Raw genomic sequence first — 22117 nt, 5'->3', positions numbered from 1 at the left:
AGTCCCTCTGAGAGAATGAAGTCACAGTGCAGCTTTTGGTTGTCCCAGGTCTTTGCCCAGCTGTCTGATTTCTTTTGTCTTCAATTTGTAACTTCTGACAGAGTTCTTGGTTCTCATGTGAATGTCTAACTCGGATGTTCTCCTATTCCATCCTATAGCTCTAAAGAACTTCCTTTCCAGTATTTTAAAAGATAACACCCAGCACAGCTGGGTTCAGCATACCCCATGGGCCAAGAATAGCAAAGCTCTCTGTGGGGGATTGCTCTGTGTTAGCAGGCTATTGAAGTTTCCAGATATCTCTGTATTAAACCTCATTCTCCAAAACTTGACAGAGATGCAGTGACCCGTGTTGTTTAGAAGTTTTAACTCAGTATAAAGTATTCTTTGTGATCGAATAAAGTAGAACCCACATGCAGCAACGAGCCCTAGTTACAGGGGCACAAGGTAGCCTTTCCAGAAGCTTGTCTTCACTGAATGCCACATCCCTGCACATGCAAAACCAGAGACCTTGGGTTGGGTCCAATTTTAGGGGGCAAAGTTTAACAAAAAAAATTGTAACACCACATCCCCTATTTTTATTCCAGAGGTGCAGTTCAGGGAAGAACATAAAAAGAGAGGGTTTGAAGGATGTTTTTTGTTTGGGTTTAGTTTTGTGGTTAGTTTTGTTTAAATGACAGTGCTTCTTCAGGCTGGATTCTCTATATGTTCAATTAGTAGGTATGATTCAGTGCTTACTTCTAATCAAGTAAGGGTTTCTCTTACTCCTGCAGTAAATGAATGAAATAAGGGACAGTCCCTTGAAAGAAAGGACGAGTGGTGACCCTTAGTGTCACAAAAATAGAAAACAGTTGCTGCAGCTTAAAGCCTGAGAAATTTTGCAGGCTGAAGACAGGAAATTGTAACACTACGGTGCTCACCCTTATCTGTGCGTTGCTTATGGTTTTTAATTATGCAATCCCAGAAAGTTATGCAGTATGATGTGGTGAATGCCGCTGTTTTACATGCACCTTCTGCCTGCATTGCTTTGCTTCAGCAGTGTATCTTCAATAAGCAGAACCTCTTTAATCTTACATTTTCTCTTTTCCACTGTATATTTTATGTAATCTGTGCATATTTACTGCTTGGTGTCTATTGAAACTGGGATTCATTCAGCACAGAAGACAACAGGGAAAGTAGAGAGCTGGTTATGGATCCTCCGCTGTCTGCCTGCACAGGTTAGAGGAAACCCCCAGAAATGTAGCGTAGGACTGATCTGAGCTGAGAGGTCCTGCCCTGCTGTGCAGGCAGAGCCAGTGTAGGCACGTCTTCACCTGCCTCGGGGAAAAGTTCTTTCTCATAGGACTTCAGACACTTCATACTGATGCCTGGGGACGTATTTATTGCCTTCTATTGAGGGAAAAGCTGCAGGGCACTTGGGAATTTCTACCAAGAATCAAGTATCAGTGACCTGCAATAGTTTCCCCAGCTCAGTTTCTGTTGGCAGTGAGTGCTGACAAAATGAGAATGATGACCTCCACAAACTGCCTTCAGAAATGATGACTGTTGCATTTTCTGCCTTGGTTGCCTTGCTAGCTCTTGAGAACCTGCATTTTCAAGCTTGTCTTGGTAATCACTAAAGCTAGATACTTTGTAGAAATGAAAATGGAAATTTTCATTTGACTTCAAGTGCTGAAGCTTTTCAGTGGAAAACCAAAAAGGACAAGACTTGTGATAAAATCACGAGAAGTTGTTAGAAGTAGCGTAGTCCATAACTTTTACTGAAATTCTACCCACACACTACAGAAGTGCTAAAAAAATTGCATCAGATCCCCATGGATCTGCAGTTCTTGCTCATTCATCACCAACTCATCTGACTTGCACCCTGTAGCTAAATTTAACACCAGCCCTGCATGTTCTGTCATGGAACCATACTGTTGTTTGCTTGTTGTTGATGTAAATCTTATTTATTATGACGCAGAGAACTGCTGAAAGGGTCAGTTGCTCAGGAGATTTCTCTTGGTGCCACGAGTTGGATCATAATATGATTTGTTGTTAAAACCTTTTTTGATGGCTAGAGTTTGAATGTTTTATTTAGTGCAAAGGACTACCTGCAGTACAGGGTGTTGATGCTTCCTACATTTGCTTGGTGTCATTACTAGCTTGTATCTAACTATATTAGTTAGGTATTTGGCAATTAACATACTTTGTGTGAATTGTGGCATGCTGGAGCAAAGTAGGATCTGAGTGCATCATTTTTTATGAGCTATGTCTTTACCTTGTGGGAGAATGACAGTTCAAAAGACTTCTACAGGTCCTTTGCCTTCCAGAACTTCTAATATGTTTTTCTTTACGCTGTAGAATATTAACAAGGGACTTGAGCTAAAAATCTGGCAGCCAGCTATACTCTGCTGAAAACTCCTTTCAATTTTCCTTCACTTCAACAGACTCTCTTAATTTACAAGTGCCCCAGTTCTGCCATGGGAGCACTTCCTACCTGTGAACATGACCAATCTTCGGGCTGCTGGAACAAAGCCTGAGTGAGATCATGCAGAGGAAAGCTCTTACAAGGCCAGAAGAGATCAGAAGTGGCAGATATGACAGCCAGGATCTTTTTAAGATTAACTTAAATTGGGATTACTTTCCATGCATAGAGCATGGTAAGCATTTGAAACTGAGCATGAGCAAAAAGCATTGTACTTTGTGCTTCCCAAGTCTTTTCTGTGACATTGCAGATAGGAAAAAGTGAGATGGCCATTTTGGCCAAAATTGGATCAGGAGAGAGTTCAAGTTTTAATCTAGATTTGTACTGTACCAGACAATTTGGAAGTGAAGTCATGATGTGCCCTCCTGCCCAGTTAGCAACAGAGGCAAGAATGCTTATTTGCACCTGGTTGACTTGTTTCCAGCTAGCAGCAATAGGATTCATACTTCATGTGCATATTGCAATCAAGCAAGTAAGTAGGTACTGGATTTTTAACAAATGTTCTGTGCAAACTAGTGTGAAAGAAAGCGAAAATCATTTAGAATTCCCACTTTTTTTATACATATAAGAAAGGAATTGTGATGCAGCACCAGTAATGAATTTACAGTGTCTCTTAAATCAGTATTATGCTTAAAGAAATGGAGCTTGTGGTAGAGGCAGTATGTAGTGGTATCCTTCATTTGCATTTAAGGAACAGAGGGATTTTTATGGGATTGACAACACAGTAATATTATTTATTATTTTCCTCTTTTAATATAGGGGTGGTTTTTTGTTTGGATGTCTGATTTTTCAACCAGGAACAAAAGCTAGATGTAACACATATATAGTTGCTATTAAATTGCAATTCCTTGTTTCCTTCTGTGAATAATCTCTTTCAGAAGTTCTGAAGCCCTCTTTCCCAGAAGTCTCTGATTTCCATGATTTTCACCTAAAGTCTTAAAAGTGAAAGGCCACTGTAGCAAAAGTGACATGAGTAAGCAAACCTGACGATCAGGACTGAACTGCATGCAGAATGGGACAAGAAAGTCTTCATCATCTCTCTTCTCAGAGGGGACAGGGAATCTTCACCTTCCATTCTCTCCAACATTATTCAAGTTATATAATTTACAGCTGCATTTACACTGTGCCATTCTCCCAAAAATTCATATGAATTTTTCCAGGTAAGGAGGTGCTGCTCCAGCCACCCACTGGCATCCTCTGCCCAGGTTCCCTGGATTCCTTCCCATGCCTCTTCTCTTGTACTCACTTCCCCTGCCAGAGACCCTTTCACTAAGCTTTACCCAGCACCCAAACTCCCCTGCCAGCTCACAGGTTCCCACCATTTAGTAAAGTCCATTCCTTTACCAACCCTCCATATCACAGGATCCCCCTTTTCCTCAGCCACGTGCTTGCTCCTCTCCCTTCATACTCCCTAGTCAGCCCCATTTCTTCCCAGCCCTGGGTGTTTCATTCAAAACAGAGTATGTTTCTGGGTGGCTTGTATTTTGGGAAGTAGCTGTTTCTCTCAGCTGTGATTCCTGTCTGTGATCCCGTTCCTGTGAAATGCTCCTGAAATTTCTTAGCACGAGATTTGATCTAAAACTAAGAAATATTTTCTAGCAAAACAACATTGAAACACAAACAGATTGCTTTAAAATGCTTTAAAAATAATTTACCAGGAGTTTCTTATCTCTTAGGTTCAACTCTTTAGTGAAACATAAAAGCTTGCTTACACAAGAGCCAAAAGGAAATTCTAAAATGCCACCTAGACTTCCTAGCTGACAGGCAGTCTTGAAGACATTTTTTTTTCCAAATCAGGAAGCCTAAGAATTTTTTTTTTTCAAATCTAAAAGGAAAAAAGTTCCTGCCAGCCTTTTGCACCGAAGTAGAAGTGACCTGATTTTCAGCTTCCATTTGAGTTGGTGGGTATTGCAAGTATTTTATGACTTTGAAAACTTATTGACAGCTACTGAAATGCCTGAATGGGTTTAAATATCTCTTTTAAGGCACTCTGGTTAGAAAAGATTGGCCTTAAGCAATATAACCAGATGACCAGTTTCCTAGTTCCTCCTTGTGCCTTGGCTCAGGAAAGGAAAACACTTCCTCTTCCTTCTGAGGGCCCCAGACTTCCTGTGCCATCTATTTATACAATTGTTGTAATGAACCCCAAGTTAACCACTTCCTTGCCTGGCTTAGCATAGGCTTTACATCTTTTAAATCTCTCTTCACTTTATATCTTTATACTCCACTTGCAGCTTCTCTTAAAGGTATGTTCAGAGCTGCTTCTCAGCAAACCCATATTAGGAGTATCTTTGTCAAGGCATTTTGTTGGCCAGATGGCATTGCTTGGAGATAATGAAGAGGATAAGACTTAGGTTGAGCCCCATTGGCCTTTTTACACCAGATACAAAGGAAAATTAGATTATTTTAGCCATACAAAAACCTGTTGAAAGGTTTAGGTGGATGAATTTGGAAAGGGGATCACAAGATTTAACCAAAGACTAGTGATTAAAGGCTTTAGTCATACCTGTTTTAATGAAATGAAGAATCCAGAAGCCTGTTCAGCATGAAGGCAGGAACAAGTTGTAGCTAGTTGTGTTAAACCATTGTACAGTGAGTGTCCAGAAGATGTAAGGGAAGTTGATAACTGGAAGGGCCTGCAGAATTGAGGGCAATTTCTGGAGGACAGGAGACAGACACCAGGACATCCTGTGGGAAAGCCAAAAGGGCTAGAGTTAGAAGGACACCTGGAAGATCTGAGTGTCTGTGGTTTGGGGTGCAGTTGAAATGGCAGGGCTGCCCATGACGAGCATGGTTGTGTGCATTTTTACTAGTCGTCTTCAAGGATATAGCAGGATCTGGACAAAGAGGCAGCAGGCAGATTTGCACAGGGCTTCCTACAGTTGCAGAATTAGGAGTGGCAGGAGGCCTTGCGAGGTCTCTGAGCCCAGCATTTGCCCTGTTTTCAGGCTGAAGCAGGATCAGGTGTTTACTAGCCAGCTGTGAGGAATGCCTGGGTACTCTGCCCTGTGATGCTTCCAGAGATGCGGACACACGCTCTCCCTGTGTAGCCTGCCTTCACTGTCTCTGCCTGACAAAGTTCCCTGAGATCTGATCTAAACCTCCTCTGATGCAAAGCAAGGCAGCCACATCTGCTGTCCTTGGGGAACTGGCACCACAGCTGGTTGCCATCTTCTTTATAAGAGAATTTGAAACTTGTAAGACTGCCGCTGTGATGTCTCCAGGCTGTCCCTTTGCCAGACCATACCAGTCCCTTTCTTCCAAGCTTCCCTTGTAAATCACATTTTCCAACCCTTCAGCCATCCTCGTAATTTTTCCTTGGGACTCTCTCTGGTATTTTTACATGTTCCTTAAAAAGCAGTGCCCCAAGCTGGACACAGCCATCTAGCTATAAGGGTTTATGGCACTAAGCGCAGTGGAATAGTTTCTTTCTGCATCTCGTATGACACCACCATTAACAAATCTTAGAAAGACCTAGGCTTTTTCTGATGCACTTTCCCACTGTAAAATTTCTATGCAGTCTCTGATTCACTGTTACCCAGATTAATTTGTGCAATTCTGCCATTTTATGGGCTGTTCCCTATATTGCATATGTTCACTCAGTGTTTCCTTTCTGTATGTTATGGTTATCCTCAGTACAAAGCTGAGGTACTAGCAGTGATGCTGGAGGAATTGCTGTGGAAGCAGAGCCTGCCCTCCATGCTGCACAGCATCCTGTGAGCTGTGTTTCTGGGGATATGGTGTGTTGCCGTGGAGATGACACTTGCCATCCACGTTTCTAATGACTTGAAACAATTAACTTCGAAATTAAAACAAGATCTATCCTGTGATAACCCCGAGGAAATAGTTACTTACTAAATGAAGGGGTGGGGGGCGGGAAGTGGATTTCATTGTTGCGCTCTGCTCAACTGACTCCAGCTTGCTTTGTGCTGCCCCGTCCTGCACGGTTTTATTTGCAGTGCCCCATTCTGCCTCTGCTCCCTGTCTCAAAACCAGAGAAAGTTTGCATAAAGTTTAGGTTCCATTTTGCCTTGCTCCTGTCATCCAGTGTGGTTGTCATGAGGATGTTTATTCAGAATGCACCATCACTCCAGTTTTTGTCAGCCAGATGCGACAGACTCAATACTAGTATTTTACTGTCTGCCACTGCTTTTCCTTCCCAACCTATAAACCTTTGCCACAAGTTCAAGTGTGAAGAAAGTGTTATATCCCAGCTATGTGCTGCTTTCCTTGCTTGTTGGCAGCTGGTAATTGATGGGCCTTCAGGTAGGCCCATCTAGTGACCTGAGTCCTAGAGGGAACATTACTGGACCACGTTTTCTGCATTGAACTGATGCTACACACTCATCATCCCTGCAGGCCTGAGCACTGCTGGGCTGAGAACACACTGCAGCCTGTGGGATGATCCTGTTGCCCTGTGGCTGGTAGCAAAGTTATAGGCTGTTGGATTTGAAGGGGCTCACACCACACTTGTTACTGGTGGTATCCAAGCGCCTTGCAGTTGTGTGTCGAACAACGTGACTAACATCTGCCACGCAGGCTTTGTTCTCATCCTTTCTCCAAGGAGAGAAGCAAGTGCAGCAAGGTCTTGCTTTTACCATTCTCTCTCCCAACTCCAACAATATAGAGTTTCTGCTGTGCCTCAGTGCAAAGGGAGGCAGAGCAAAGCAGCATGCCCTGCTCTCTCGGAGGGAGTGGGGGAATTTGTGGGGTGCCTTGAATGGAGAGGAGCTCATTTCATAGTGCAGGCAAACAGGCAGAGAGGGTTGTTGGGCACTGCTTTGTGCTGGAGGGGCACAGCCCTTCGCGCACGCTTCCTCTGTTGAGGTCCTTGCAAATAATAACAATTATAATACAAAAGAAAGTGAGTGAGAACAATCCAGCAGTCTTTGCTTTCAGGCTCTTGTAATGGCAAAGCTGATGTGTGGCAAAGCCATGCCACCACTGTGGCTTTCGTGGTGGTGGGGAGGGCCCTTGAGCTCCCCTGCAGTGAGCAGGCACTGAATAGGTTTGAGGCTCCCCCATCCTTCCCTCTGCACTTGGCCACAGCTCGTCAGAGCTCCCAGCCCTGCTGATTCCCCATTTCCTCTTTGCAGCTCTCACTGTTTCTGTGCAGCTGCTCAGGACACGTGTCCATCTCCCTGCTGAATTCAGTCTTAAAATATGAAAGCGCTGTCCTTTATTTTTGCTGTGTGCTGTGGGGAGTTGGTCCTTTTTATCCTGAACGGGCTTGGGGAAGGTGGGCTGTCAGAGGAGCTGGCACTACGGGGATGGAGACTGCCTTTCTTTGGGAATGAGCAGCTGGATTCAGATGTGTGCAAAGCCCAGCTGGTCCACATGGCCACAAATCCCACTTATCCTTGAGGAGATGGTGGGGTTCATCAAGAAAGGCAGCTGGAGGTGGTGGGCTGGCTATCTGACTGCTGAGCTACCAGGGTAGAGGGGGTGTGTAATGGTGGGACATTTCCATGCGTGCATCCCACTAGCCTGCACGTGATCCAGGGCTTATAGCCACTCCAGGGAATTTGAGCTGGACCACAGGCTTCAGTCCACTTTTGAAATGCAGTGCAATGCATTAGAGGAAGGAGGCCTGTTACAAAATGCTGCTGCTTCTGGTTACCACAGAGACCAGCACGGTTTCAGAGACTGAACTATCCTTAGCAGCAAAAAGTGCTAATTCAGCCGTTCCTCCCACTTTCATCAAGGCTCCATTTGGCCTGAAAAGAGCTGTGCGGAGCAATCCATCTTCTTGCAGGCTCCCCGGGGGAACAGGAGCAGAGAGAAAAAACAATGCTGAGAAGACAGTGCTTTGGCACTGGGCGGGAGGGATGCTGTGCAGGGGCAGGATGGAGGGCTGCGGGAAAAGTCATCAGTCAGGGGAGATCTGGGGAAGCAGGCAGACAGTAAGATTTTTGGAAAGTGAAGTAGGAGCATGGAGACAAGTTCGGAAAGAGGAGGAGCGGGGTAGGCTGCTGTAATTCAAGATGTGGGAGACAGCACTAATGGCAAAGCTCTCCTCTTGCAAAGATGCAGTTGGTAAACCTTGACCCTCCTGTTTACCCTTGATGTGTTCTAGGGTCTAAGCGTGTGCTTTGATGGGGCTGACACCTTCTTCGAGGCACCCTTTGGAGTAGCTTAGGGCAAAGTAATCCATCACAAGCCTCATCTCTCGTGAGCTCCAGCCCATCTATAGGTGGTGGGCGGAAGGCAGCCCAGGCAGGTTAAATCTGGAGGCTGAAGTGTGGGTAACACTGCCCCATCCTGAGCAGGGCAGCAGGCTGGGTGCAAGGACTGAGCATGCTGCCATCCTGCAGTCAGTGCTGCTAACAGTGCTCTGGGCTGCCATGGATACTGCTGGGCACAGCTGCATAAATAATCACAAAACTGGTGATTTCAGAGCAGAGGAAGGTACTGCAGGGAAGGTAAACAGAGAGACATGGAAGCAACTGGCTGAACTATTCCGTGTCTGTCCCAGTGCAACACTGACTTCAGGATCCTTTCGTATGATGGATTAGAGCTAAGTACTTTTTTCCGTGACAGTTTTCCCTGATTCCCAGCCTTCACAGTTGGCACCAAGAAGCAGAAGGGTCCAGGATGGCCAAGACACTATTTCCATTAATCAGTGTAACTCAGAAGTCATTCTGATTATGCTGAGTTTGTGCTGCTCTTGCAGAGCAGTATCTGGCCTATGCTGTTATGGTCCTACGAAGTTTTAACGAGCGAGTTGTTTCACTGCCTCTGACCTCACCAAAAATATAATCCAGTGTTTGCCTCAGCATGGCTTTCATGCTGAATGTGATGTTTTTCAGTGTGTGAGAGTAATAAATCTTGATAAATGCAAGAACACCTGGGAGACAGAAAAGGAGGGTATACAGGCAGAGCTCTCAGAAACATCATACATATTTATTATGAAAATGTGTCTTGCTGTGCCTTTAAAGATGTACAGGTATAGTTAAAAATGAAAGGTATTTTTGATGGCAGGCCTGAGGTCACTGAAGGATTCAAATGTGGTTCAGTATTGAAAGCACTGTCCTAATTTCTAGCCTGAGATTTTATTCTTTAGGAAAATTAAAAAGAAATCTTATTGCTGCTAGGACTCACGGAAGAGTTTTCTGTGTTCTGCTTGCTGTGGTTTATGCTAACATTTCTCCTGTTTAATTGCTTGGGTTTGCTACATTTGCCTTTTAAAGAAAAAAGTTCACAGATAATAAGAAACTGGGCAAATACAAATGGCAAGTAAATAAGCTTGTTCAAACTTGTATTAAAACTTTGTGCGTTAAGTTTTACAGCCCATAATTGCAGTCCAAAAAGAAATTAAAACGTCCTGCCTGTTAGAGGCAGAATGTCTAAAGTGTAGCTGCATAACAAGTTATTTTGAAGTGGAGGCAAAGCTTCAACTCATTATTAAATAGCCACATTTCCTATACAAAATCTAGCTTTATGCATATAAAATAGTGCAAGTCAAGCCTCCCATAGGTCTTCCTTTCGATTGCCCACTGCTGCTGTATCCCCAGATGTGAACCATTCCCAGTGTTGCTCTTTTAAGTCAAGAACAACAGTCTGTGGGGCTGGAAAAAACCTACTCTGCACTGTTCTGCCCCTGCTCCTTGACGTTTTGCTGCATGCGTAGACAGGGTCTTCTTGGGTTCATTTCTCTGGGAAAACCCCTTGTCCAGAAAGAGAGCACCTTGCCAGGAAGAGCACCCCTTGTGAAGAGCAGTCAGAGCTTCTGTTTACGGTGTTGCTGTTGCCTTGGGTTTGGATGGTACTGAAGTGCAGTTCTGGAGGTAATGCAGGGGTCTTTCTTTTGGTGAGGAGGTTTGTGCTGAGGTATGACAAATCTTTTCTGTCCTTGGTAGGGCCCTTGGTTGAAGAAACAGGGCAGAGCTGCAGGGGTGGCAGCTGCTCCTGCCTGGTGAATCCAGCAGATTTACCATTCACACCAACGTGTAAATTTAATTGCTCTGAAGCTTTGCCTTTGAAGACCTCTAACACCTTATCCCTGTGTTTGCCCTCTGCAAGTATCCATTTCCTGAGATTAGTGGCCAGGGCTGTGCTAGGAACAGGTTTAGTCACAGTTAAAATTCAGCTGGCAAGCTCAAGTGTCATGCCTGATGCATTCACTATCCTAGCTGTGTCCTGAGCCTCAGCTTTCTAAATCTTCATCTGAGCTTTCTTTTGCGTGACAGTACCTTGCTAGCTTGTTTCATTTGAACCTAGTTCTGAGCCTTCGAATCCTGGAAGGGATGCTAGCATCTAGATTTAGACATGTTTATTTTGCAATTTCACAGAAAAATTCTTCCTGGCTACCACAAAATATAACAGTCGAGGTGTTTTGTGCTCAGTAAAAGCAGGAATGCAAAAATTAATCCCGGAGAATTCTTTGTTTTTAAAGTTGTCTTCTCCTTTGAAGCCAAGCACACCAAATCAAATGAGAGGGCTCTTCCATTTGGCTTCAGTGAATCTCTGAGGTTGCCATTTTTGCTGATGCTGGCTGGAACATGTATGCGTATCTGTTTCTGTTTGTACTGCAGGAGTTGTTCTGCACAGAGCCTGTGGTCAGATGGGCAGTGAGAGCTGGGCTGGCTTTCTCTGGACAGCAGTAGTGGGTTTTTCTCTCTCTATGACTTTGTTCTTCCTTCTGTGAGGAGCAATGTTTCTGTGGTAGGAAATCCCAGACCGTGACAACCTCTGTGTTTTGTTTCAGGCATCAGAGGGTGTTCCCGTGAAGTGTTTTGATAGCTTGGAGGAACTGATAGAATTTTACAAGAAGGAGAACATGGGTCTCGTATGGCACCTCAAATATCCAGTGCAGCGGGAAGAGGAGGAGGCTGCAGATGAACCAGAGGAGGATGCTGGTAAGAAACCCATGTTGTGACCTGGTGATGCAGACCCTTGACACTTACTCTGGACTGACAATATGCAGCACAGGCAGGGGCATTAGAGCATGTAATGCAATAAAATGGAGCAGGTCATAGAGAAACCTGAGTTGGCAAGACCTTGATGCAGTGAGTCCTCATGGCTCTGGGGTGGTACTGCATCTGGAGCATCAGTTTAGCTCACCTGAGGGAATACATTGAGATTCTGCAGAAGTATATTGTATCAGGTGCAGGGCTGACTACTCTGTTGTAATTCATCTGAACTCAAACTGTCTTATGTCCAGCCATCTCACATGCCTCTGCACCCCTCTTCCTGCACTACATTTGTAGGGCCACTGTCTCAGCAGCAGAGATATTTCCCTAGAGTCTTGGAGCACATCTCTCTGCAGTGCCACACACCTGTGGCTGCTGTGGATGTTGGGTCATCTGAAGCTCAGGCCCCCTTATCTGCTCTGATCTAGAAGATATTTCTAGCAGTCATAACCAGAGGGTGCAGGTCCCACAGTGGCAGATAGTACAACTGTATGCATAGAGGCAGATGTATGATGAAGACGTGTGATTAGCATCATCCAAACTATTTTATATGAAATAGTTCTGACACTCACTGGTCTTGGATCATTCCTTGAATTTTTCCTGGATCATCCCTTGGATCTGTCATTGTTCTCCTGAATCCCAGGGGAAGGTTATGCCCACAGAGCCATCCTTCCTGTCCTTTCTGACACCTCTCCAGAAATGATGAGATTACAATAAAACTTGTCTGAAGGACATGGTCCTGTGACAGACAGGCGTATGCACCAAAACAGATTGATGTGCCTGTGTACACTTATCCAATCTAATAGATCTCTAATAGGAGCTGGAAGATTTTGGTATGCAAATCTCATGAAGAAACAGAACAAAATTTTTCAAAGCTGCTCAGGAAAGATGTTCCTGTTTTTTGGCGAGCTGCACTAAGTCTGCAGCTCTCAGGGCGGGGGAGGGAACTACAGCAAAAATAATACGCAGAGAGGCGAGCAGCAGGGAATGAAGTTCTAGCCAAGATATTAAGAGCCTTTAGATTAAGAGATATTAGCACCAGGGCTGGGCTGTTCATGCACAGAATTTAATTTTGTTAAGGCACTTTGGTGCCATCGTGCTGGAGCCATGTAGGGCCTGTAGATGTCTGGCCATCTTATACGTAGAATTGCAGAGGTGGAAGATGAGCACCCAGATAACCTGCAGATGTACCACCCAACTATCCCATTGCTCCTGCTGCAGTGGCTCTGTGAATCACAGCCTCTGCCCTGGAGCAATGGATCAGTTTTAAGTATCTTTTTGTAATGTAAATTCCACCAATAGGAAATAACCAAACAAAACCTCACAACTCAACCAGCTAGGTAGGACAGGTGTAACAAAGTATTGGAGCAAGTGGTGTGAAAAGAAAGGTGACCATCGTTGGGATAAATGGAGATGAAGACACTCTTCTTCCAGGAGAGGGAGATATGCTGAGCAGCAGGATGACAGAGCAGGAAACTCTTTTGTGATTCCAACTTGATGTTCACAAGACAAGGCAGGATACTCATCCCCTCTGTATTGGGTTATGGGCTCTATTTTCTCCATCTGTGTTTGCTTACTTTAGCTGTTCGCTTCTTTCAATTAGCAGTTTCTGGTGCTCTTTTCATCATGCTCCTCCATCCATTCTGTCTGGAGGCAGATCTCCATGATAATGGTAATGATATGGATGAGGTACAGCTATGTTCTCTAAGCAATATATTCAAAGTAATTAGTTAACCTTCATAGCTGCTGTGCAGATGGGACAGTCAAACTGACTCGGATGAGGTTACACTGCCAGGCAGAGGCATATGCTGCCTGGACATGAGGTCCAAGCCTAGCAGCTCAGCCCGCTGGTCCCATACCACTGACATCTCTGAGAACGGGACTGGTCTGGTATCAAGCCCTGAGCTTTCCAGCTCTGAAATCAGAGGCCCTTCAGAAGGGATGGTTTCTGCAGTGATTGCCACTGCGGTGCAGACTCTGCCCTGCCTGTGGGTGAGTGGGACAAGGTCAAATTGCAATGCTGGGATGACTGTGCCTTTCCCTTCCTCCTTGCCAGACCTGGTGCCCACGCCTCCTATCCTGCCCCCACGCAACATCCTCATGGCATTGCCGAGCAGCGAGACAAAGGAGGTATCCTCTTTCCTTGAAAACTCCAGGGTGGCAGATGTTAATAAACTGTCCCTTTCTGAGACACTACTCCAGCGACTGCAGTATCAGGACACAAGCAGGTGAGGATGGCAAGTCACAGGGCTGCAGAATCAGCCTCCGGCCCAGCTCTACGCTTTCTGGGCCTCTGTTTGGGACAGCTGAGGACCTATTTGATTCAGCAAAACTAGTCCTCATTTATACTACTGAACAAAGAACAGAATCAGATCTACAGTGCGTTGGTTACTTTTTAGAGTCCAGCTGTCGTCTAGAAAAAAATACTTTTCTGAAGTATTAAAATCACCAATAGACTTTCTCCACTGAGGTATAGTTTTCTAATATAAAGGATAGTAATATCTGAGAGAGCTCGGTGTATTAGATGTGTGCCTAAGCTACATATTGTGTCAGAAAGCACCAGCCAGTCCTCAAAAATAATAAACTTGTGTGTGGATTTCCAGGTACTCATACGTACTGATATACTCCAACTATGGGTGTGACTCACATTATCCCATGTGCTAGCTTGTGTCAAATCTGGACATGCACTGAAGCCTTAGAGGAAGCCGCATGACATTTAATGACCAGATATGCAAAGTTTAAAAATAAAATAAAAATAAAATCAGAAGACATGCCTATTGGCAGGGCAGCAGGAGGCTGTGAGCCTCCACTGTTTAGTGGTCATGCATGGCAGCACAGGACCTGTTGTGGTGGCCTGGTAGCAGCTGGCTGACTGGGAGAAACCCAGCTGGGACTTTCTAGCTGGGACTTTCTGCATTTTTCAGGGCACATGACAGCACATACAGTCTGCCTGGCTCATTGTCTTCTTTGTGGTGCTGGACTCCAGACACCGCAGAGACGGGGAGGAGGGGAGCATCCCATACAGCTCTGGGGTCTCAGCCCCCCTAAGTCTGTTTTGGAGTGTTTGGAATAAAACCCTCAAAGTGGGACTTGGTGAGGTGAGAGGGAGTCTTCATCTCCCCAGAGCTGCTGATGCTTAGTGACCTCACAGCAGCCTGGCTTTACCTGCCAAGGCTAATGATCCCACCATGGCTTTGGCAAAGCTAGGCATCACAAGACTTCCCCTGACATGGTAGCTCAGCAGTCACGGAGGAGAGGATCTGGGATGGGGAACAGGAAGAGGAGGTGTCAGCAGTGTGGTGGGGGATCCACGGTCCAATTCTGAGAACTGCATATTTACACTGAAATCCAAGGCAAACTGTCCCCTATCTGTCTGTGCTGGCAGTGGAAGTTTCAGAAGAATAATAAAGCTGTCTGATATTTAGGAGTAGAGAGAAGAGCTGGCTTCTGACCTGTCTGTTTCTTTCACAGCGTTTCTGATGAGCATCTTAAACTCATCCAGGATTACCTGCGAGTTCACATCATCAGTGACTTTGAGATGGTGCAGACTGGCTCAAGCAATCTTCCTCAGCTGAAGAAACTACTTACACTTCTTTGCAAAGGACTCTTCAGGTAACTAGAGGCTGGATTTCAGAGATCAGAGTATAATGTTGTAACACTCTAGTCTAACGTAAGTTCCACGTGTGCATTCAGAACCTGCATTTCTGGCACAGGAAATGGGCTTACCCTCAAAAACTTTATATTTAGATCTCATGACCTGTGATTCTAGTCCAAGATGTGAAGTCTATATGAAAGACACAGCTCTGACAGTGAAGTTTCCCTGTAGGTGGCTTCAGTCAGTGAAGTATTATTTTTTTATGCTTTGTTTAGAAACAAAACAAAAAAATGAACTAACCGATTAACTGCATAATTTGGTAATGCATAAATGACACCTACAGAATTGTCAAGCACAAGTTGTTTATGGAAACGAGCACATATTGGCATATAGCTATGTTTTAATTTGCCTTTCCACTAATGCACTGTGAACATGGAGTGATTCCACCAATGTCAGTGAAGTTCAGCTAAAATGAAAAGAGAAACAAACCTAGTCTCTACAAATTTTACCTTTCCTATCTATAGACCTTCCAGGTCCCAAAAAGGAAAACTCCGATAGGGAACTAAAACCTTGCAGAGCTCCCTCTTTCTCTGGTGGGAGGATCTGATTTCCCTTCTTGCTGCTTTTAAGCAAACAAGGAGATTAGTCCACACTTCTGCAGAGGTCTTAGAGCACTCTACAGCAGAGGGCAGAGACTTCCACACTTGGATCTGTCTTGCGATATCCTCCTCTCCAGTGTATTTAGAAGCGAGGCTGGTGGTGCTACTGGCCTGATCTTGTTCTCCTAGAGCTTGCCAAGGCTGAAGAAAGGGCTAAAATGAGGAGTAGATACTGCTAATTGGCTTGGCTTTAACCCATGGAAGGAACGCAGGGAGTGAGGTGCTGAGCTGCTTGGGACCACCATTACTCCCCTGAAGTGATGGGCACCATCCACATTTTACCAGGCAAAGGGGAACGAATACGCAGCCCTGCTTCTTCTGCCAGAAGCCAGCCACCCACAGACAAGCCCCTGGAAGGTCTGAGGACAGGTTGTGCAAGGAGCTGCCCTTCTTCTGCATCCTGCTTGAGGGTTTTGCTTCTCTACGCCCACAGAGGGGGAGACCCAGGTGGCTAGCTAAGAATAAACCTGAACAATGGAAACTAAAATCTAATGAAATCACAAGTGAGAGTTATGTGTTACTAAAATACCTCCAGTACTACTGTTTGGATGATGGCTGGCTTTTTCCATTTCCAACTTCTTATTCTACTTTACCTTATCTGACTTTCACAACCCTATTCCTCATAAATGTACATGGGATGGCAAGAAAGGGATGCAACAGGTCCACAATCCTCTCAAGCACCAGGACACCTTTTACATTTCCAGATTTTTTGGTAGGTTTTTTCAGTGACTGGACATTGCAAAGCATCATCCTATAACAGAGCTGGGGGTGTTGTTCTGCTGGTGGAAGCCTGCTGAGCATGGGGGCAGTGCATCACTGCAAACACAGCAAAAAGCTAGCTGCCTGCCCTCTGTCCTTCTGGTGGCTGCATGTAGCTATGGAAATGCATGTCCTCATGCAGTTCTTTCCCCATCTTCCCCACCATTTTCCATACCTGCATTATTTCAGTTAGATGGAGCTGCCTTCTCCATTTTTTCATGAAGGTCCAGGACTGTAGGCTGTTTTCAGTCCCAGTCAGATCTTTCTGAGGAATTTCTCCCCCACTGTTTGGATTGTTCCATGAATCTCTACCACCCAGCCAAACTATTTGCTTATCTTCAGCTGGGTAACAGTCAGATGCTTGGGTATCTTATTGTTTTCTGCAGTCTTAATCTCCAAGGTTGTCTGGGGTTTTAGCTTACTTCCCTTATCAGACTTCAGAACTCAATCAGTGGCATTACCTAAATTTAGTTTTTATTTACCTTAGCTTTCTTCAGCTGTGCAGGGATTCCAGCTGAATTTACGGGTAATTCCTAGGCTGCTTGTCAGTGGCTGTGACCTCTTTCTCTTAATAATGTTCAATTTCATTATTTTCACAATATTTGAGAATAGGTTAAAAAAACCAAACAAACAACAAGGAGAAATGTTAACTGGCACAGCTTGAGCTCTTTCACTGGAGTTGAAGCTCTTTTGAATTTTCTGGCACTGCTGAGGGTTAAGAATGTGCAGGCAGACACTTGCTGTGGCTCAGCTGAACCCAGCTGTTTGTGAGCTACACTGATTTGCTGTGAATCTGAGATTTCATGCGATGCTGAATTCTGGCTTCTTCCAACCTCCCAGAGCCCAGCTGTGCTTTCAGGGTCACTCTCAGACACAGTGCTGTCACTGTGAAAAATGAGCATCCCGATGCCCTTTGCCTGAGTCAGGCAAACACTTCTGTGTTTTGGTACTGGGTTGCGAATAAGCACCGACTGCCAATGTTAGCAAGGTAGAGGCATTGCATACTGGTGCCACTCAGTGATTAGGAGAAGAAAAGAGCTTATAGTGAACATGGGGTTGGGAGAGGAGTTGGGCCAACTGTTTGTGAACAGTCTGTGCCTTTTGCAGTTTTTGTATTTTCCACAAACAGGTGCGGGAACCATTTCTGACCAAGGAGGTCAAGCACAGCTGGGCCACAGCAGCCTGGGAGTGCAGAGTTTGTGATTGTTTCCCCTCACCCTCCTCACCACTGATCCCTGATTAACTTCGCAAGGAGCAGACCCCAATGTGCATTAGAGACACTGAAAGCTGGTTTTAACTCTGCTGGAAGCTGCTACTACTTTCTAGGGCTAGCTGTGGCCAAGAGGATTGGGACAGTCATGGCATATCTTATCAGAGCCCAGGGGACGATGGGGCAAGCACTCTTGGGAGAGGCTGTTCACTCTGGCAGCTCATATACTAAAAATGAAACAAAACAGAGACCTATAACGGTGATGGGTACTTTTGTGAAGCATTCAGTGCTAAAAGAAATTGGCATACAAGGACTTCCTTAGTCAGGGGAATCTTCCACGGGCTGGAAAGCTGACTCATGGACAGCTTGGTGCCAGTGCAGCCAAACAGCAGGGAATATCCATGTGAGTGGACTTTGTTCAGAGTTTCTTACTAGCTTTAATTGAAAAACACTAACAGTGGCCTATTCAGCCTGCTACTGTCTGAAGCCATCATTTGGTCACTGATCACTGCTCTGCATGCTTCTGTTTATTCTCCCTCACTAGAAAATTTGCACATAGAGCTCGTAAGGCAGCTTTTCAAGCACTTGTCGTACCAGCATTTGTGCAATCGTATGTGGACACACAGGCTTCTGACACTTCAATGAAGATCACTACATATATATCCTTTATACTATCAATAGAGGAAAACAAAAGGAGTTATAAGTGCAGTTAAAACCACTTTGTGGTTTTGTTGAGTTTGAATGCCTGCAGATGCTCTTCCTCTATCCTCACATGTATGTTACACATTGCACTGTACAGTAAACAGAGGGCGGTTTTCCCTTGAGAAGTAATTTCTGAACTTCTTCAAGCAGCTGCTGCTCTCTGTTTTCGAGAGATGGCCTACATGTCCTGCACTCTTGGTCACAGTAAATATCCTTTCATTCTTTTCAAACTGAACTTCACCCAATGCCCCTGCAACTGCCTGCAACCTCCTGGGGCCTGACTCCATGGCTGCAGAAATCAATGGGAATCTTGGGTTTGGGGCCAGAGCCAGTTGCAGTGACACAGGCCCTAGGTAATCCAGAGCTGAATAGTGGTGTTGGAGGACTAAGTTTAGCAGATCCAGATTATTACAAGTGTCTTGTACTTCTGTGTGCCCTGTGGCAAGTCTTTCAGGCTGAAATTTCAAATGAGTGCTTAATTTAGGCAATTAATCATCCATGGTTCAGCACCTAGACAAATCTTTAATCTTCAGGCAGTCAGGCATACTTTCGCTTTGGAGCACTTTCCCCAACAAACAGGGAGTAAAATCCGGTCCATTCAGACCTAGGAAAGTGAGGGAAACCATTAATATCCACTGTCGACTAGGCACAATGCAAGCATCCTAGCACTGCTCCCCACCACCACCTTCCTTTTGACCTGCACTCCCTGGCTGCTCTTTCTGTGATAAGTCTTGTTATTATCCGAGCATGGCTTCTGTGCCAAATTCATATAAAAGCATTTTGACAAATGAGCATCCTGTGGAATCTAACTGGGAAATGCTGAAGGAATCTCATTGTAGCCCACAAACGGTTCCTGTTCAAGAGATTAAAGGCTGGGTCTTTCATCCACTCACTACGGCCGATCCCTCTTTGTCACGTGAGCTGAAAAATCTAAAAATTAGTTTCCTTTGTGCACAGTGTCCCCAGCATCCTGCATCAGTCTCAGCAGCCACGCAAGACCTGTGCAAAATAGAGCTGCTCCTGCCAGTGCCGCATTCGTAGGCACAAAACTTCACTGGGCTTTGAGACTTTTGGGTGCACTTTGATCTATGAGTTGGCATAGTTGGGTTGATGCTGGTTTTATACAGTGTCCTCAGGTTTGGCCCAGACTGGGACATCTTTATGGGGAGATTTAGGAATTCTTTACCTCCAAAGCAAAAAAATGTGGAGCAGCCAGCATGCCCATGCTTCAGCCATTGCACGGCAAACTCAGCTGCCTTCCCTTCGTTGGCTGTGTCACTAAGGCATTTCAGAAATGTTCTCATCACCCACCCCACCAACTCAGAGCAGTAAGCAGCAGAGGACAAGTGTGACACATGGCGAGAGCAGACCTAGCATGAATGTGTGCCCATAGTCTCTGCTGAGTGGCTTTTCCAAAGAGACCAAGTGCTAACCTACCCAGGGACCCAACCGCAGCCTTAGACCTCTGCCATGTCTCTGTTCCCAGTGAAGCGTCTAGGACTCTCCCATCTCTGGAATCCATCCAGAAGGTGTTTGAGCAGCAGCTGCACCCTGGTATCCATCAGCGCTCACAAGTAAGTTGGCTGGATGGTGGGAAAAGGAGGAGAGGAGGGCGGGTGGCTGTCAGCCCAGGGGGAGGGAAGGGTTCTGGTTGCACAGCAATGACTGGTGGGATTCAGGTGATCAGTTACTACTTCTGTTCTTTCTAGCCTCTTTCTGGCTGCAGTGCAGAGGGCACACAGTGAGTTATATCCCCACAGTTTAACTTATCCCACAGTCCCCTCTGCCTGCTCTCCCTTCCTGCCCCAGAGGAAAGTGCAGCGAACTGCCTGAGGACTTCCATCTCTCCATCCTCCCTCAGCCTGTAGGCTAGGACTGCACATTTCCATAAACTCCACTCCAGGATGTTTCACTGCTAAATCCTTCCTTCCCCCAGCCCACTTAAGTCCCATGACCTTCCTCTCCCTGCCAGTAGCCCAGAAAACCAAAAGTCCAGGATTTCTGTATGTTGAGCCCTGGACCTGGTCATGCAAACCTGTCCCCCAGCAGCAAGTTGACTCCCTTGCATGCCCAGCTGCCTCTAACCTATGGACAAGGTTTGCAAATTTGTCTTTCCACCCTCCCACACTTCTGCATGTTCAGCCAAACTCTGTGCTCTTGTGCTGCCCATTGTGGATTAGAGCAGCAGAGGCACAAGTGCTGCTCCTTGATCTGTGTGCAAGATGTTACTGGGGTGAGACTGCTGCACTTCCAGACCATGCTCTGTGGGTTTGGTAACGATGCATCTCTCTCTTTTTTTGTTTCTCTGTTGTGGTTATCAGATGCTTGGTGAAGCTAGTCCAGTCAATATTGTATTGAAACTCAATCAGCTGATTTCTTTGCTGTCTTCCATTGAAGAAAAGGTAAAGTTCTAAGGCTATTTTATATTATCTTGTCATCTTTTGCCTCTAGTTATGCTTCTTGCTCATCATCAGTGCAATCCTCTGCTATAGTAAGATTTCTTTACTCTGACTTCATTACTCTCAATGTAGTACAGAATCACCAAATGCAATTTGATACACACAAATTCTTTTGCAGGTAAAAACACTGTTGATTGAAGGTCCCGATTCAACACATCGACGCTCCCTTATCCCCCCTGTCACTTTTGAGGTAAATGTAGTGCTTTAACAATGCAGATGACAATGTGGAAGGACAGTAATGCAGATTTATTTCGGTATCTCAGCTCCTGGGAACTTTGCTGTGCTGCCACAGAGCTAACAGCTATTCCTGGATGCTGTTTAGCACCATGTAAATGCTTAAGAGATATCTAGTGGGATTGGTATAACAATGATATGTGTCCATGAATTCAGGCAAGTGTTGCATTTGTAATACATGTGACTGAAGTATGGAAGTTTGCTTACAAAAAATCTGTTTTGCAATAGGTGAAAGCTGACTCCCTAGGAATTTTCTCAAAGATACATCTCAAGGTTGATGTGGAAATGGGAAAACTGATTATCAAGAGAGCTAAGGATGGTCCAGAAGACAAGTTTTATACCCACAAGAAAAGTAAGATGCTTAAGGTCACAAACACTGGACTAGACTCTTGGTCCCTTAGATGATGGGGAGGGTTTCCCTTTGGCCCCACTGAGGGCAAGGTTTGGCCCAGAGTGCAGGTATTTCTGCAAGGACCCAGGTGTTGTGCAAGGCTCCAGTCATTCTAGACTGCCTGTCCCCAAAGCATCCTGCAGACAGCAGGGAGTCATTACTGAGATAACTAACTTTCACAGAGTGTTTTAGACCCGGCCTCCGGGTCTAAGTGAAGACAGTGGTAGCAGGACTGCAAGGGAGCAGGTTTTGATAGAAGATTCCCCATAGAGCTGGTTGCAATAGAACCATTTTCTACTGAAAAGCAATATCATTGGAAAAAAAAACATACTGCGGGAACATATTGACTTCTGTGCTGATTTTTATTGGTAAAAAGCCAGATACTCAGTTTCAGTAACATTTTTCAGTGAATTTCCTGTAGATTTTTTTTTTGGTATGTGAATCAATATCTCTGCTGATGAGCAATGCCAGTTTGGTCTGTGAAGGCCTAATTCAAACAACTTCCTTTTTTTTTTTCTGTTGTGTTTCTGGATGGGCAGGTCACTGACATTGAGCCAAACAGGGTAGGATTTATCAGAATGTAAACAATGCCGTTGGGCTCTTTCCTGCTAGAAAATCTATCTGTTGCTGGCAGTGATTGAAAAGATCAGCTTTCATGTGTGGCTTTCTCCAGGTGATGTTCATAATTACTTAGCTGCTGTTTTAGATGGGAAGGAATCACCTTTATGACCACAT

At 45.1% G+C, this 22117-nt stretch overlaps 1 protein-coding gene across 4 annotated transcripts in view; it reads left to right on the top strand.

Moving 5' to 3' along the window:
* The window catches only part of INPP5D (inositol polyphosphate-5-phosphatase D), a 55061-nt gene that overhangs the window by 15804 nt on the left and 17140 nt on the right, over nt 1–22117 (top strand). For all 4 annotated transcript variants that reach the window (XM_075099435.1, XM_075099434.1, XM_075099432.1 and 1 more), the window contains exons 3-9: nt 11169–11319; nt 13430–13601; nt 14845–14985; nt 19785–19872; nt 20620–20700; nt 20876–20947; nt 21220–21343. In XM_075099435.1, the coding sequence (XP_074955536.1) occupies nt 11169–11319; nt 13430–13601; nt 14845–14985; nt 19785–19872; nt 20620–20700; nt 20876–20947; nt 21220–21343 (829 nt within the window). The remainder of the gene's footprint in view (nt 1–11168; nt 11320–13429; nt 13602–14844; nt 14986–19784; nt 19873–20619; nt 20701–20875; nt 20948–21219; nt 21344–22117) is intronic.

Source organism: Phalacrocorax aristotelis, chromosome 7, assembly GCF_949628215.1.
Source record: "Phalacrocorax aristotelis chromosome 7, bGulAri2.1, whole genome shotgun sequence".
Classification (NCBI taxonomy): domain Eukaryota; kingdom Metazoa; phylum Chordata; class Aves; order Suliformes; family Phalacrocoracidae; genus Phalacrocorax; species Phalacrocorax aristotelis.
The sequence above is the reverse complement of the archived record's forward strand: the minus strand, read 5'-3'. Positions and strand labels throughout refer to the sequence as shown.